General features: G+C 36.4%; 1 protein-coding gene across 1 annotated transcript in view; it reads right to left on the bottom strand.

Annotated features, from left to right (window-relative positions):
- TBC1D19 (TBC1 domain family member 19) overlaps window positions 1-12328 on the bottom strand; it is a 144738-nt gene that overhangs the window by 4113 nt on the left and 128297 nt on the right. Inside the window, exons 17-19 of the mRNA XM_029947755.1 lie at window positions 10178-10287; window positions 7881-7972; window positions 1970-2085 (exon numbers count right to left, since the gene is read on the bottom strand). Coding sequence (XP_029803615.1) covers window positions 1970-2085; window positions 7881-7972; window positions 10178-10287 — 318 coding nt within the window. The remainder of the gene's footprint in view (window positions 1-1969; window positions 2086-7880; window positions 7973-10177; window positions 10288-12328) is intronic.

Below are 12328 nucleotides of genomic sequence, written 5' to 3' on the forward strand. Positions count from 1 at the left end.
TTTATATGCTCTGCAATTCTTTCCTGTTGATTTGTAAAAAAAAAAAAAAAAACACCAAAAAAAAACGCTCTGGGAAAGCGGTGGGTGGGACAGTGCGGAGCGCATTTCTACCTGTTCACCAGTAGCGGTTTTATTAACGTTCTGAGCTCCAGCAGGATGCCCGGCTTAGAGCAAATGTATCAATCAACATTCATTTATTTCCTTTCACATAAGTTTGCTGATAAGTGATAAGTCTCAATGAGAAAATTAAACTGGAAGAGGTCTTGAAGGTCTTCCAATTCCACACTTCTTCCACAGCAGAAAACCTCTTAACCTTCAGGTGAACGTTAAAGAAACCTGTTCTAGTTTTGAAAAATCCTAATTATTAGAAAGTACTTTCTTATACTGAGCCCCTTTCTTTAACATGCTCTAAAATTTTAAATGATAAAAAAAAACTATACATAACACTCTTCAAAATTTATGAGACACCCAGAGGAGACTTATTTGCTGGAAAGTCTAAAATCCTGTTTTCTGAGAAACGGCAACAGACAACAAGGCTTCTTAGCCTGGAAAGTAGAAGACTTTGGGGAAAGGTGAGAGTAGAAAAAACATGACGATAGTCCTGCCTTAACAGGAGTGCATTTTCGCAAGCTGCGTCACCCAGAAGTGAGATGGGCGACCTCGTCGGACAAGGACTAGCCGGCACTGAAGTGTTCGCTTGCCGGTCAGAAACACGGGAAAGAAATCATACCCGGTGACCTCTAGGATTCCTCTGCCTCTAGATTATCTGCATCACTGCCGTTCAGCAAGAGAGAGGAGGGCAGACCCTTCTTTCCTAACTCCTACCTGTGTGGGCTCAAAGCCCAACTGAGACCAAAGGACACGGGGCGTTATTAGCAGCATCAGTAAGTGGCACCTCTGATTACACCAAGGATGATGTCTGCCTTCATGACGCTTTACTATTACTCTAATGTGGCTTTTTGAATTAACATAAATTACTAGACCTCTCAGCATTCAAGAATATGTTAATAGGGCAACTAAAGAATCTTCTGCAAGAAAAGGGACTTCTTTGATTAAGCATTACTTCACAATTACCCAGAGAGGGATCCTTATAATGCTATCAATATAAGGTAAGGAAATGAAGACTCACACGGGTTAAATAACTTATTCACTATTACACAACTGGAGAAGGTTGGACCCAGCACTCTGTCAACTTTTCTGCTCTCCATCCATTGTTGTGAGAACCTTGTGCTATTTATTTGAATTTCCTAATAATCCCAATGATAAAAATAACTGAGACTATTTTGTAGAAGATAAAATAATATAATTAACCAGAAATCTGTGCCCTGTGTATTATCATACAGCTGTCCTGTGCGTACATCTATTGTAAGAACTGCATAATTACAAATAAGAGATAAATCTGTGGCTTCCTGAAAAAAAGAGATGAAATCTTCTTTGGCTTAAGAGAACACCTAGAAGGGGAAACTCGACCTCCAGGAGTCAGAGACTGTCAGCAAAAAGGAAAAGGTTTTGCACTCAGTGGAAACGGAAGTCCAGAAGAGCTGAGACTTGAGCGCTGCAGGGAGGCTCCGGGTCAGCTCAGACACTGTGCCGCGGTGGAGAAGGGCCACAGCGCGAAGGCGGGGAGCCAGGAATGGAACCGAATTACACCTATGCTCTGCTGCGTGGACCACTCAGCCGTGGAGACACGGAAAGCCCTGGCGAAACTAAAAGTAGGGGAGGAGAAACGGACTTTCCTGGGAGCAAGAAGACAGATTTGGATACACTAGTGTTGGGAAAATTACATAGAAGTATCTAGATCTCAGAACTGCAGTACTTGTCTTCTAAGGCAGATACAGCTATTAACCGTTTATGAATTATGAATGACAGATACCTACAGACGCAAACTGCAATGGCAGATGGGGACTGCTAGACAGAAAAGGGCCTTTATTACAGAAACAGCATGTGTTTACAAACAAGCACTTATTACCAGCAAGAATTTCCAGAGAGTTGTATCCTAGGATTCTATCCCACAAAAGCAGGAGTTGATCTGTAGCTAAATATCCAGAGAAAGCTCGAACCATCCATTTAAAGGATATGCGTAGTCTGTAGGCAAAGAAAAAAGAAAGTAAATTTTAGCAGTGAATGTTCTTTCTTACACACAGGCAGCATCAGAAGAGCCAACCACCTCTATTGTTAAGGTAACTTCTTTGTTAGTCTTAGAAATCAGGGGTGCCTCAGTGGCTCATTTAGTTACGTGTCCAACCGTGGCTCAGGTCATGATCTCACCGATTGCGGGTTTGAGCCCCGCATCAGACCCTGTGCTGACAGCTCAGAGCCTGGAGCCTGCTTCAGATTGTGTGTGTCCCTCTCTGCCCCTCCCCCACTCACATTCTGTCTCTCTGTCTCAGAAACAAATAAACATAAAAAAAAACCTAAAAAAAAATCACCTCAGCATTTAAATCTCAAGTACTCTCTTAAAAGTTGCAGAAGTGCAATGGTGAAAAGCCATGGGTCTTCAAATTAGTGGTCTCACGTATTAAGAGGGAAAATGTATATCTGCTATGTTATAGTTCAGCCTTTAGAAAACCCACTTCTATGTTCCACTTTTCAGGGTCTGTACTAATTAGCTATCAATGAGGTGATCTTAATAGTAAACAGTCCTTAACAGTTCAAATCATTTGAATCATGGTTATTTGAATTTTTATTCAAAATACCTGAAAGAGTATTTGGTAGCTGTATACTTTTCCAGTTCAAAAAATTATATCCCTACGTTTCAGTCAAATGGCTATGGAGGATGAGTAAAATAAAACAATAGGCAGGAGTCTTTGAAGGCAAATAGTTGTAAAGCTCTAAGGGACCTTAGAAATAGATTTTTGATTTCAAACCCTTCATTTTAAAGGAGAGATTATTAGAATTCTGTAAGATCAACTAGAAAATTCAACTGATATTGCCCCCCCAATCCTAAGAGATATGAGATTCCTCCATTTATAAGTAGGCTTTGTTACAATAATAATTTATCTCTGAAATGCACTTTTTAGCTTTGGTGCTTGAAGAGATAAACTAGTGCCTCACATTTCTGCACTATCTGTTCTTAACCTCACTTGACTGTCTCTGAGAAGAGCTAGCCAAACTCTTCCCTGAAGCCGTTACAATATTATGTAGATAAATATCTGTGCTACTTTCTTAAAGGAAGAGAAAGGAATCTAAAGGTGGCCTCTGTTGATGCTTTAATTCTCTTAAGACCAAAAAAGACTGCCAAGTTTTCAGAAGTTCCTCAATACTAGGTAACTATTATTCTAATATAACAAAGTACACATAGGGAGTAGTACTGCAAAATTAAACTTTTTGACTGATTTTAGAATATCTGCTTATAAACGCCAAACTAACTTTTGGCCACCAGATATTTTAAATTAAAAAAGGTCATTTAACTTTCAAGTGTAAATGATCAAGGTCAACTACTTTCACTTTAAGACACAGGAACACCAGCACCACACATTGTGTGCCCCTCTGTTTACAGCTCAGAATTAGTTTCTTAGAAATAAAGTTCATTGAGGTATAGTTTGTAGATGGTAAAATTTTCCCTTATTAATGCACGGTTCATGAGTTTTCCTAAGAACCAAATGAAAACTTTAAAACTGAAAAATATAATAACAACAAAAACCAAACCCCCTCCCGCTCATTGGATAGACCCATTAGCAAAATAGTAACGACAAAGAACCAGTGATTTTGAATATAGATCAATAGAAAATGTCTAATCTGAACACAGAGTAAAAATGATTGAAAATAAAATGAATAGTGTTTCAGGGACCTTTGGGATAAGACCAAAAGTTTTAACATTTTTGTCACTGGAATGCTAGAAGAAAAGGAGAATAAATATGGCACATAAAAAAATATTTGAAGAAATAATGGTTGAAAATGTCCTAAATTTGGCAAAAGATATAAGCTTAAATATTCAAGAAGCTTAGGAAACCCCAAGCACAGAAATCCATGCCCAGACACATCATAATCAAAATGCTGAAAAAAGATCTTGATAGTGGCTAGAGAAAAAAATTTTTTTCCTAAAATGTATGGCAGAATTTACCAATAAGCCATCCATGAATGGAATTTATTTGAAGGTAGAATGTGATTAATTAAAAATGTATATTGTAGGGGTTCCTGGGTGGCTCAGTCGATTAAGCATCTGACTTCAGCTTAACCGAAGGTCACGATCTCGTATCTGTGAAGTTGAGCCCCACATCAGGATTTCAGGACTCACTTTCAGTCCTGAGCCCACTTCGGATTCTCTGTCCTCTTCTCTCTCTGTCCCCACCCCTGCTTGTGCTCTTTCTCTCTCTCTTAAAAATAAATAAACATCAAAAAAAAATTCAAGTGTATATTGTAAACCCCAGAGCATCGTTATGGGCGGAATGTCCGCGTATTCCCACTCCCCATGTATACGTTGAAATTCTACGTCACAATGCGATGGTGTCAGGAAAAGGCGGAGGCTTAGGGTGGTAATTGGGAAAAGGGGCAGTTATGTGGGTGAAGCCCTCCTGGTTGGGATCGGTGCCTTCCTGAGAGTCATGAGAGAGCTTGTTTCTCTTCTCTGCTCTCTACCACGTGGGGTACAGAAGAAGTCATGGTCTGCAGCCTAGCAGAGGGTCCTCACTGGAACTCAACCATGCTGTCACCTTATCTAGGACTTTGTTTTCAGAACTGTGGGAAATAAGCTTCTGTTATTTATAAGCCACACGGCTTATGGTCACTTGTTACAGCAGACTGAACTAACACAGACATCTATGAGAAAAAATGTTTAAAAAAAGGTATAAATAACAATCCCACAGTAGTGATAAAATGGAATAAAAATTACTCAAATTCAAAAGCAGGCAGGAAAAGAGGAAAAAAAGAGTAAAAAAAGACAAATGAAAAAGGTCTACCAGGATAGCAGATGATATCAACTGATATTACTATAATCCAATAATATCAATTATTAAATGTGAATGGAATTAACACCAATTAAAAAGAAAAACTGACACACGGAAGACCCAACTACACTTTTGACAAGAAAGCCACTTAAAATATAAAGCCGTAGGTAACCAGTGTGTTAAAAGCAAGAGGACAGAAGGAACATAGCACACAAGTTGTAACTGAAAGGAAGCTGAGTTAGCTCTATCAAATGGAGTAGACTTATTACCAGGAATAAAGACATTAAATAACGATATAGGGATCAGTTCTCCTAAACCAGAGCTTCTAGTACATCAGGTCAACGTATGTATGCCAATGAAGGAAGAAACAGACATATTTACAAGCATAATTGGAGACTAACATTCTTTCTCAAAAAGTAATAGAAAAAGTAGACAGAAAATTAATAAGTTTATAGAAGGCTTGAACATTACCAAGCACTTGACTTTGTTGCCATCTATAGAATATTCTGCTGAACAATAGCAGAATATGAATTCTTTTCAAGTGTACTTGTAATATTGACCAAGACAGATCATATTCTGGGCCATATAACAAACTTCAACACATTCTAAAAAATTGAAATCTTATGAAGCATGTTGTCTAACTGCAACAGAATTAAAATGGAAATCAATAACAGAGATATTTAGAATATTTAGAAATTAAACAAATGTTTAGATATTAAACAACATGCTTCTATAAAATCCATGGTCAAAGAGAAGTGACAAAAGAAATTAAGAAACATTTTGAATTGAATGAAAATGAAAACACAAGTCAAAATTTGTTATGTGGAGGTAATGTGGTGCTTTGAAGGCAATTTATAATAGTATTGCTTATATTAGAAAAGAAGAGGGGCACCTGGGTGGCTCAGTCAGTTAAGCTTCCAACTTCGGCTCAGGTCATGATCTCACAGATCATAAGTTTGAGCCCCGCATTCCGTGCTGACAGCTCAGAGCCCTGGAGCCTGCTTCAGATTCTGTGTCTCCCCCTCTCTCTGCCCCTTCCTTACTTATGCTCTGTCTCTCTCTTTCTCAAAAATAAATAAACATTAAAAAAAGGAAGAAAGGTCTCAAACTAATGACCTTTAACCTTAAACAAGAAGATAAGAGCAAACTAAACCTAAAGCAAACATAAGAAAGGAAATAATAAATATAAGAGCATAAATCAATGAATTTGAAGTCAGAAAAACAATAGAGAAAACCAAAGAAACTAAAACATGGCTCTTTCAAAGAAGAATAAAATTAATAAACCTCTAGTCAGTCAATCAAGAAAAAAGAGAAGATACAAATATCAATCTTGAGAATGAAAGAGGTATTGTCACTGTGATTCTATAGATATTAAAAGGCTAATTAAGAATAATTAGGGAATATTATAAATAGCTTTATGTCCATAAATATGAGAGCTTATACAATGAACAAAATACCAAAGGTTACTCAAGAAGAAATGGATAATTTGAATAGTCCTATATCTACTGAAAAATTAAATTCTAATTTATAAACCTTCAATTCATAAAAGCCTTTTAAAAATTTATTTCTAGCTTGATAATTAATTTTAATGCTGTTTTCTGCATAAGAATTTTAATGTTTATCATAAGCCATTAAAATAAGTTCCTTTTAATGATTAAAGTATATAACTAGGCTAGAAAATAATTAAGATTTTAGTTTCTACCAGTCAACCAAATGTCTTCATCATGGTAAAGCCTCATTATATCCAAATATTCGTCCCAAAAGAGTAAAACAAAGGTCAATTTACTACAAGTTTAAGAAAAAAAGACCTGTGTGCAATGTAAAATATTTCTGGCACATTCTTGTTTTATAATCTTAAACATTAACAGAATCTTGTCTTTTTAATGGCTACAAAGGAAGAGTATAAGCTCAGTATTATCAGTGGATGATATGAGATGTTGTTTTATAAATGGCATTTCCAAGGTCTAAGATGTCTGAAATTCAACGGTGCGGTACAGAAAGAATATGTATAAAACCCTTCACTATTGAAATAACTTCATGAGGTAAGAATTCTCTTGGTTTAAATCAAGAAATTGAATTCTCTTGACTTAAAGAAAGAAAATGAGACTTAGATGAATTAAATTAAATAACTTCATCAGGATTATACAGTTTAGTAGACACAATTTAAATCCTGGTCTGTCTCTTAAACATATCCATCCACCCATCCATCCATCCACCCATCTATTTGGTGTGGATTCAAGTAAGAGGAAGACAAATACTAAACTGTTGTATTTCCCATTAACTACTTTTGTCGTCTCAGAGTTAATGCTCCTTTCAAATATATCCTCCCAACGATGGAAACTGTTTGCACAGAGGGGGAGACAGAAACAAAATATTAATAAATCATTCAGAAATTTCTGTTGCCTTAGACATTGTTATTTCAGAAAAAGAGAAGAGAACCAATAATATGGAAGTCCAGAGATACCTACATATTCACTGATAACTAACATTGAGGTAGATGAACAAATCTTTATACTTCCGGAATGAAAAATCAGGGTACACTCACTGCTAGGTAATTGACCTGTTTCCTTTAAGAAGAGACAGCAAACTTTAACTTATATAGCTTTCATAAGTTGTTCTCTGATAAATTTAGCCTAAACCGACTGAATTTTATTATTATCACATTTCTTGGGTTGTATTTATATCCATGAATTTTTGCCTCAGTTTTGGGCAACACCTCTCATTATAAATAGAAATAAGTTCATTTTGGTGATTCTTGTACCAGGCACAAAAACCCCAGCAAATAAAAATTTATCAGGATTTTGGAATTCTTCCAAGAATTTTGGCACAATGTAGAGCTATCCTTTACTACCTGATAATTACTGTTTCATTGGAGAAACTGTTCATTTAATTTCTCTGCAGAACTACTGTATCTTTAAAATGCTTTACAATGATGTAAGAGAACCTTCTGATGTCAAACAATCTATTTTTCAATTAGGAGAGAAAGGTACTCACGGTTGAGCCCCAATTTCTCGTAGGTGGTAAAAGAGCTGAGGGAGGTAAGTTTGAAGAAGAGTTTCAAACAGCAAACAGAGGGACACAATACCCTGGATATAATAATAAAACACAAAATAAAAACATATTTTGGTATTTGAAAATGAACTCTGCCAATAAATGATTCAAATGGAATGAGGAAAAGATTATTAACATAAATATTTGTATACTAAGAGTCAAAAATAGGAAATGCACTAATGATCTCTAATACTGTGTTTAAAAAGAAATTTTTCCCTATTTATAGAGACTTACTATTACAGATGGGCGAAGGAGGCGCCCTTTTAACACAATACGTTGCCTATATAAGCTGGTGTATAATATTCAGAGTCCAAGGAAAAACATCATTGATAGAAAACCTGCTACTTTGGAAGCCTGGTATTATCTTGTAGGTCCAGCAAACTAGTTTTTTCTGGATGCATTCCAGTTTCCAGGTATTTCCCTGGTACTATAGTCACACCCATTACTTGATCCCTCCACACGTCCTTTCCTTTCTAGCTGCCTCACCCACCAAGGAAAATATTTCCTGCTTTTTTCACTCTTCCTTTGAAATCCATCCCCAGGGGAAGACTGACTACTGACTGCTTGAAATTTGCATCAGGAAGTTCTCGAAGAAGAATGTTTGATTACTTAGTAAAAAGATACATATACATATATATATACACATACATATATAATGTCTGAAATGTATATATAAATATATTACTGAGATCCCCTTTTGTAAGGGCATTATTCGTAGAGGACAAGAAGTAACTGATCCAAGCAGATGGGCTTTCAAGTGTGCTTATTACTTGACAACTCTGAATAAAGTCTTTCTTGTAGCAGCATTCCTCAGGGTTGATCTTTGTAAGGAAGTTTTAATCCTCTTTGTGAGTTTCTAGAGCAAAAAGGCTGTCATGCTTCCAAACCGTTCAGTCTGGCTGCAGGCCAGAAAGGGAGATGACTGCCTGTAAGTCTTTATTCCACTGAACAGAGTAAGGGCGGAGGCAGGGCTGGTCCGGCCCAATTCTCTGCTACAGGACACCTCAGGGTCAGCATGGGGTCAGAGATAGAATGTCCAGGGTCAAGCTTCGTGCTCTGCACAGGGAATCACTGTGTGTGTGTAACGGGCAGCCAGTTTAAAAAAAAAAGTTTTTTTTTGTTTTAACCCTGAAGCATAAATTGGTACAGAATATGAGAGTAAGAAACCTAACACTAAAAATGAAGTTATTAGAAAATAGAATTATTAGTATATTTCTGATTACTCTAGACTAAAAATTAACGTAAGATAAGCACTAACTCGAGTTGTCTCAGAGGGAAGAAACCCAAGGTAATCACTGGTGGAGCCTCATTTGCTCATCGGAGACGCTCTGGGTCTCTGTTACTTGCTGGCTCTCACCAGCAATGTCTGAGCGCGAAGCTGGGGACAGGCAGGGGACTAGAACACACAAGTTACGCTGGGGCACACAGGACAGCGATTTAGTTTAACAGCAGGACAGAGTCTTCCCTTTAGGGAAATCTGGTAGCCCCGGCACACCCTAACTGAGTGTTTCTTCTGGAGCGTCAGTCAGATTACCCACTAATAGACCTGAGCAGGCCCAAAGGTGAGAACAGTGTAAAATAAATGCTGCTCTTACTCAGCCTCATTGGTGGAAAAAAAGATCTGATAAAGGACTGGCCAAATAAAGCAGATAAAAATGTTCAACTCCCAATATGCTCCTCTTCGACTTTGAGGTCAACAGAGGTATCTACTGAATAAACACAAAGAAAATATCAGTATGGGAACTGGCCAAACTAGTCAAATGTGAAATTGGAAAATAAGTGACCAATAAATGGTTGATTTTTCACTAACTAAGAAGAGATGATGATGATAATCAGGGCAACAACAATAATAAAAACAGCATCCGTTTATCTGCTGGGCGCCTGCCGGAGCCAGGACGACCCACGCGCCCTGCAGTCTTCTCCAGAGCGCAGGCGGCACGCCAGCGTGCAACGGAGGGCACGCTTGTCCGAGTGCATAATTCAGACAGGTTTATATGTTTTTCTCTGTTAACGTATAAAAAGATCATTTAAGTGCAATTGATAAAGGCTTTTCTCCTCCTTCATTATCACCCAAAGTATTTAAATATCAATTTCTTTTTCTTTTGACTTCTTCTATAGAAATATGTTGCTCAAAACCACAAATTAAAACTTGTTCCTTTATAATGTAACTGAGTAAGAGACTTTTTCTTAAGGAAAGAGAACAGATTAAGTCCAATTTGATCCAATGTTTATGAACTTACAGAGGGGTGAGAAGAGATGGAATGGAGTCTGAAGAAAAACCGCACATACATCTCACGGAATATCTGGTACAGTTTGGAAGGCTCGTGGTACAGAAAACACAGCGGTGCAACTGAAAGAACGGAGAGAGTAACCGATAGCATTGTAGACCAATTAAAACTTTAGGAAATAAGTTAACGAAACATGAAAGAATAAATCAATATTTTATAGTAATACTCATTCAGAGACAAGCTTAAAATCATATATAGTTTTTTCATGTTGAAAAGGAAACATATACACGTGTAAAAAGTTTAGTCATTAAACGTTATAAAGAAAGTTGTAATTAAAAACTACTGTAATCCCAAATGAATACAAGAATGGCACAATGGAATTACATTTATAGGGACATGAAAAATTCAGAGTAACTTTAAAAAAGTACGGAAAGTCATGTCTCTCTCTTTTTTTAATTGAAATAGTAAGAAAGTGACAATCAGGCAATTCATTTTTCACTTTGTTCCACAAAGGATCCTGGTCACTTTTCCAAGTTTTTTATTTTGGAAGTCAGGGAAGCAAAATAGAAGATAATTTATCACTAGTGTTTAGAATCATGGTCTTCAACTAATTCAACGTGAAAATAAAGACTTTGATGAGCAGTTTAGGCTCTTGGTCCATATCTCAGCATTGTATAAAGACAGTTCTCACAGATTTACAATAAACCAATGCTCAGGCGGAGGACTCATTTCTCTAATGAATGCTGAATTCAGTTTTCCTTTGCACCCAATTCTTGGCAATTAAGCCTGGGTGGGTCAACTCAACCAGAGACTCCGCAACTCAATGTCTGCACGCCCTAATCTCTGATGCTGACATGACATGATTATTCAGGACTGACATGGTCATGCTTTTCATCTTTTCACACCTCAAGAATTTCAGGCGGCATAAACACATTTATAATGCAGATACATAAAACGGTATTACCTAAAATTAATTTTAACACCAAATGACTTACTTATTGGGTAATTTCAGCTATGATGTAAAACGGACAAGTTCGAAATTCTCAGGCACATTACTGATAATCTGTCACTAATGCCCTGAGGGCAGGAGGCATGAAGTAATCAGGGAAACCAATGAGCCAACTCATCTCTTTTTCACAAAATGAAAGGAAAAGTGATAAAAAAAATTTTAAATTCTTACAAATACAAACATTCAATTATCTGGGATAAATGGCAGTGCACCGTATTCACAGATGAGTAAATCAGCAAAAACTAGCATTGCAAGGGACAGATCTCACTTTTTTCTGAAGGGTCAAAGAGAGACAAATCAATTTTAGGGGAGTAAATAAATACCTAAAAATATCCCTACTTTTATATAGAGAAGAAAATTATATTATATACATACAGATGTTTAAAAGCTGACAGGCATGTCTTTCCATGTAAAAACTAACTTTAAAAATTTATTTTACTACCAAAAATAAGTTGCTATTTATTGAAATAACCCAAATTAAGGTACTCTGTATATTTAAAAAGAGTAACTCATATTCTAATTGCAACAACCTAAGATAAAGCAGTGTGGCACAAATGCATGGTATTGTATAAATTCAGAGTGAAGGTTTGAAATTTATTGACCTTTTTATGCATATTTTTTCCTTTAGCTTTTAAAGGTAAAAACCTATAATCTGAATCTAAAGATTTTATGGGTTCAATAATCACTAATGGTCATTTCCAGTGAAGGTATAAAAGAATTTTCCAATGAGCACTTTTTTTGCAAACATGTATAATACAAAAGCCTTCACAATCAGCTATTATTAATGATACCACTATTGTCTGTGTTAAATTCCCTTATGAAATTCTCTATGAAATGGAAAAGCTTTAGTGCATTATACACAATATATAAGAAATCTACGTGGGTTTACTTTCTATTTAAAGCACATTTCCCTATTTAGTTCGTTCATAAAAATGACTTTGCTTATTGTCTTTTTGCCAATTAAACATGGTGCCATAGGAATTTATTTATCAAATCAGGATATACTATACCTAAAATAACGTCATTAATCTGCATAAATGGGAGAGAGGAAGGCCAGATTAAATTAAGGAAGTTTTAAATCCGTTTTTAAATGAGATAAGTATGATAATTTTGAAGCACTACAGTGACTAAAACTGAAGTGGCAAAGCACTAAG

Source organism: Suricata suricatta, chromosome 1 (genome assembly GCF_006229205.1).
Source record: "Suricata suricatta isolate VVHF042 chromosome 1, meerkat_22Aug2017_6uvM2_HiC, whole genome shotgun sequence".
Classification (NCBI taxonomy): domain Eukaryota; kingdom Metazoa; phylum Chordata; class Mammalia; order Carnivora; family Herpestidae; genus Suricata; species Suricata suricatta.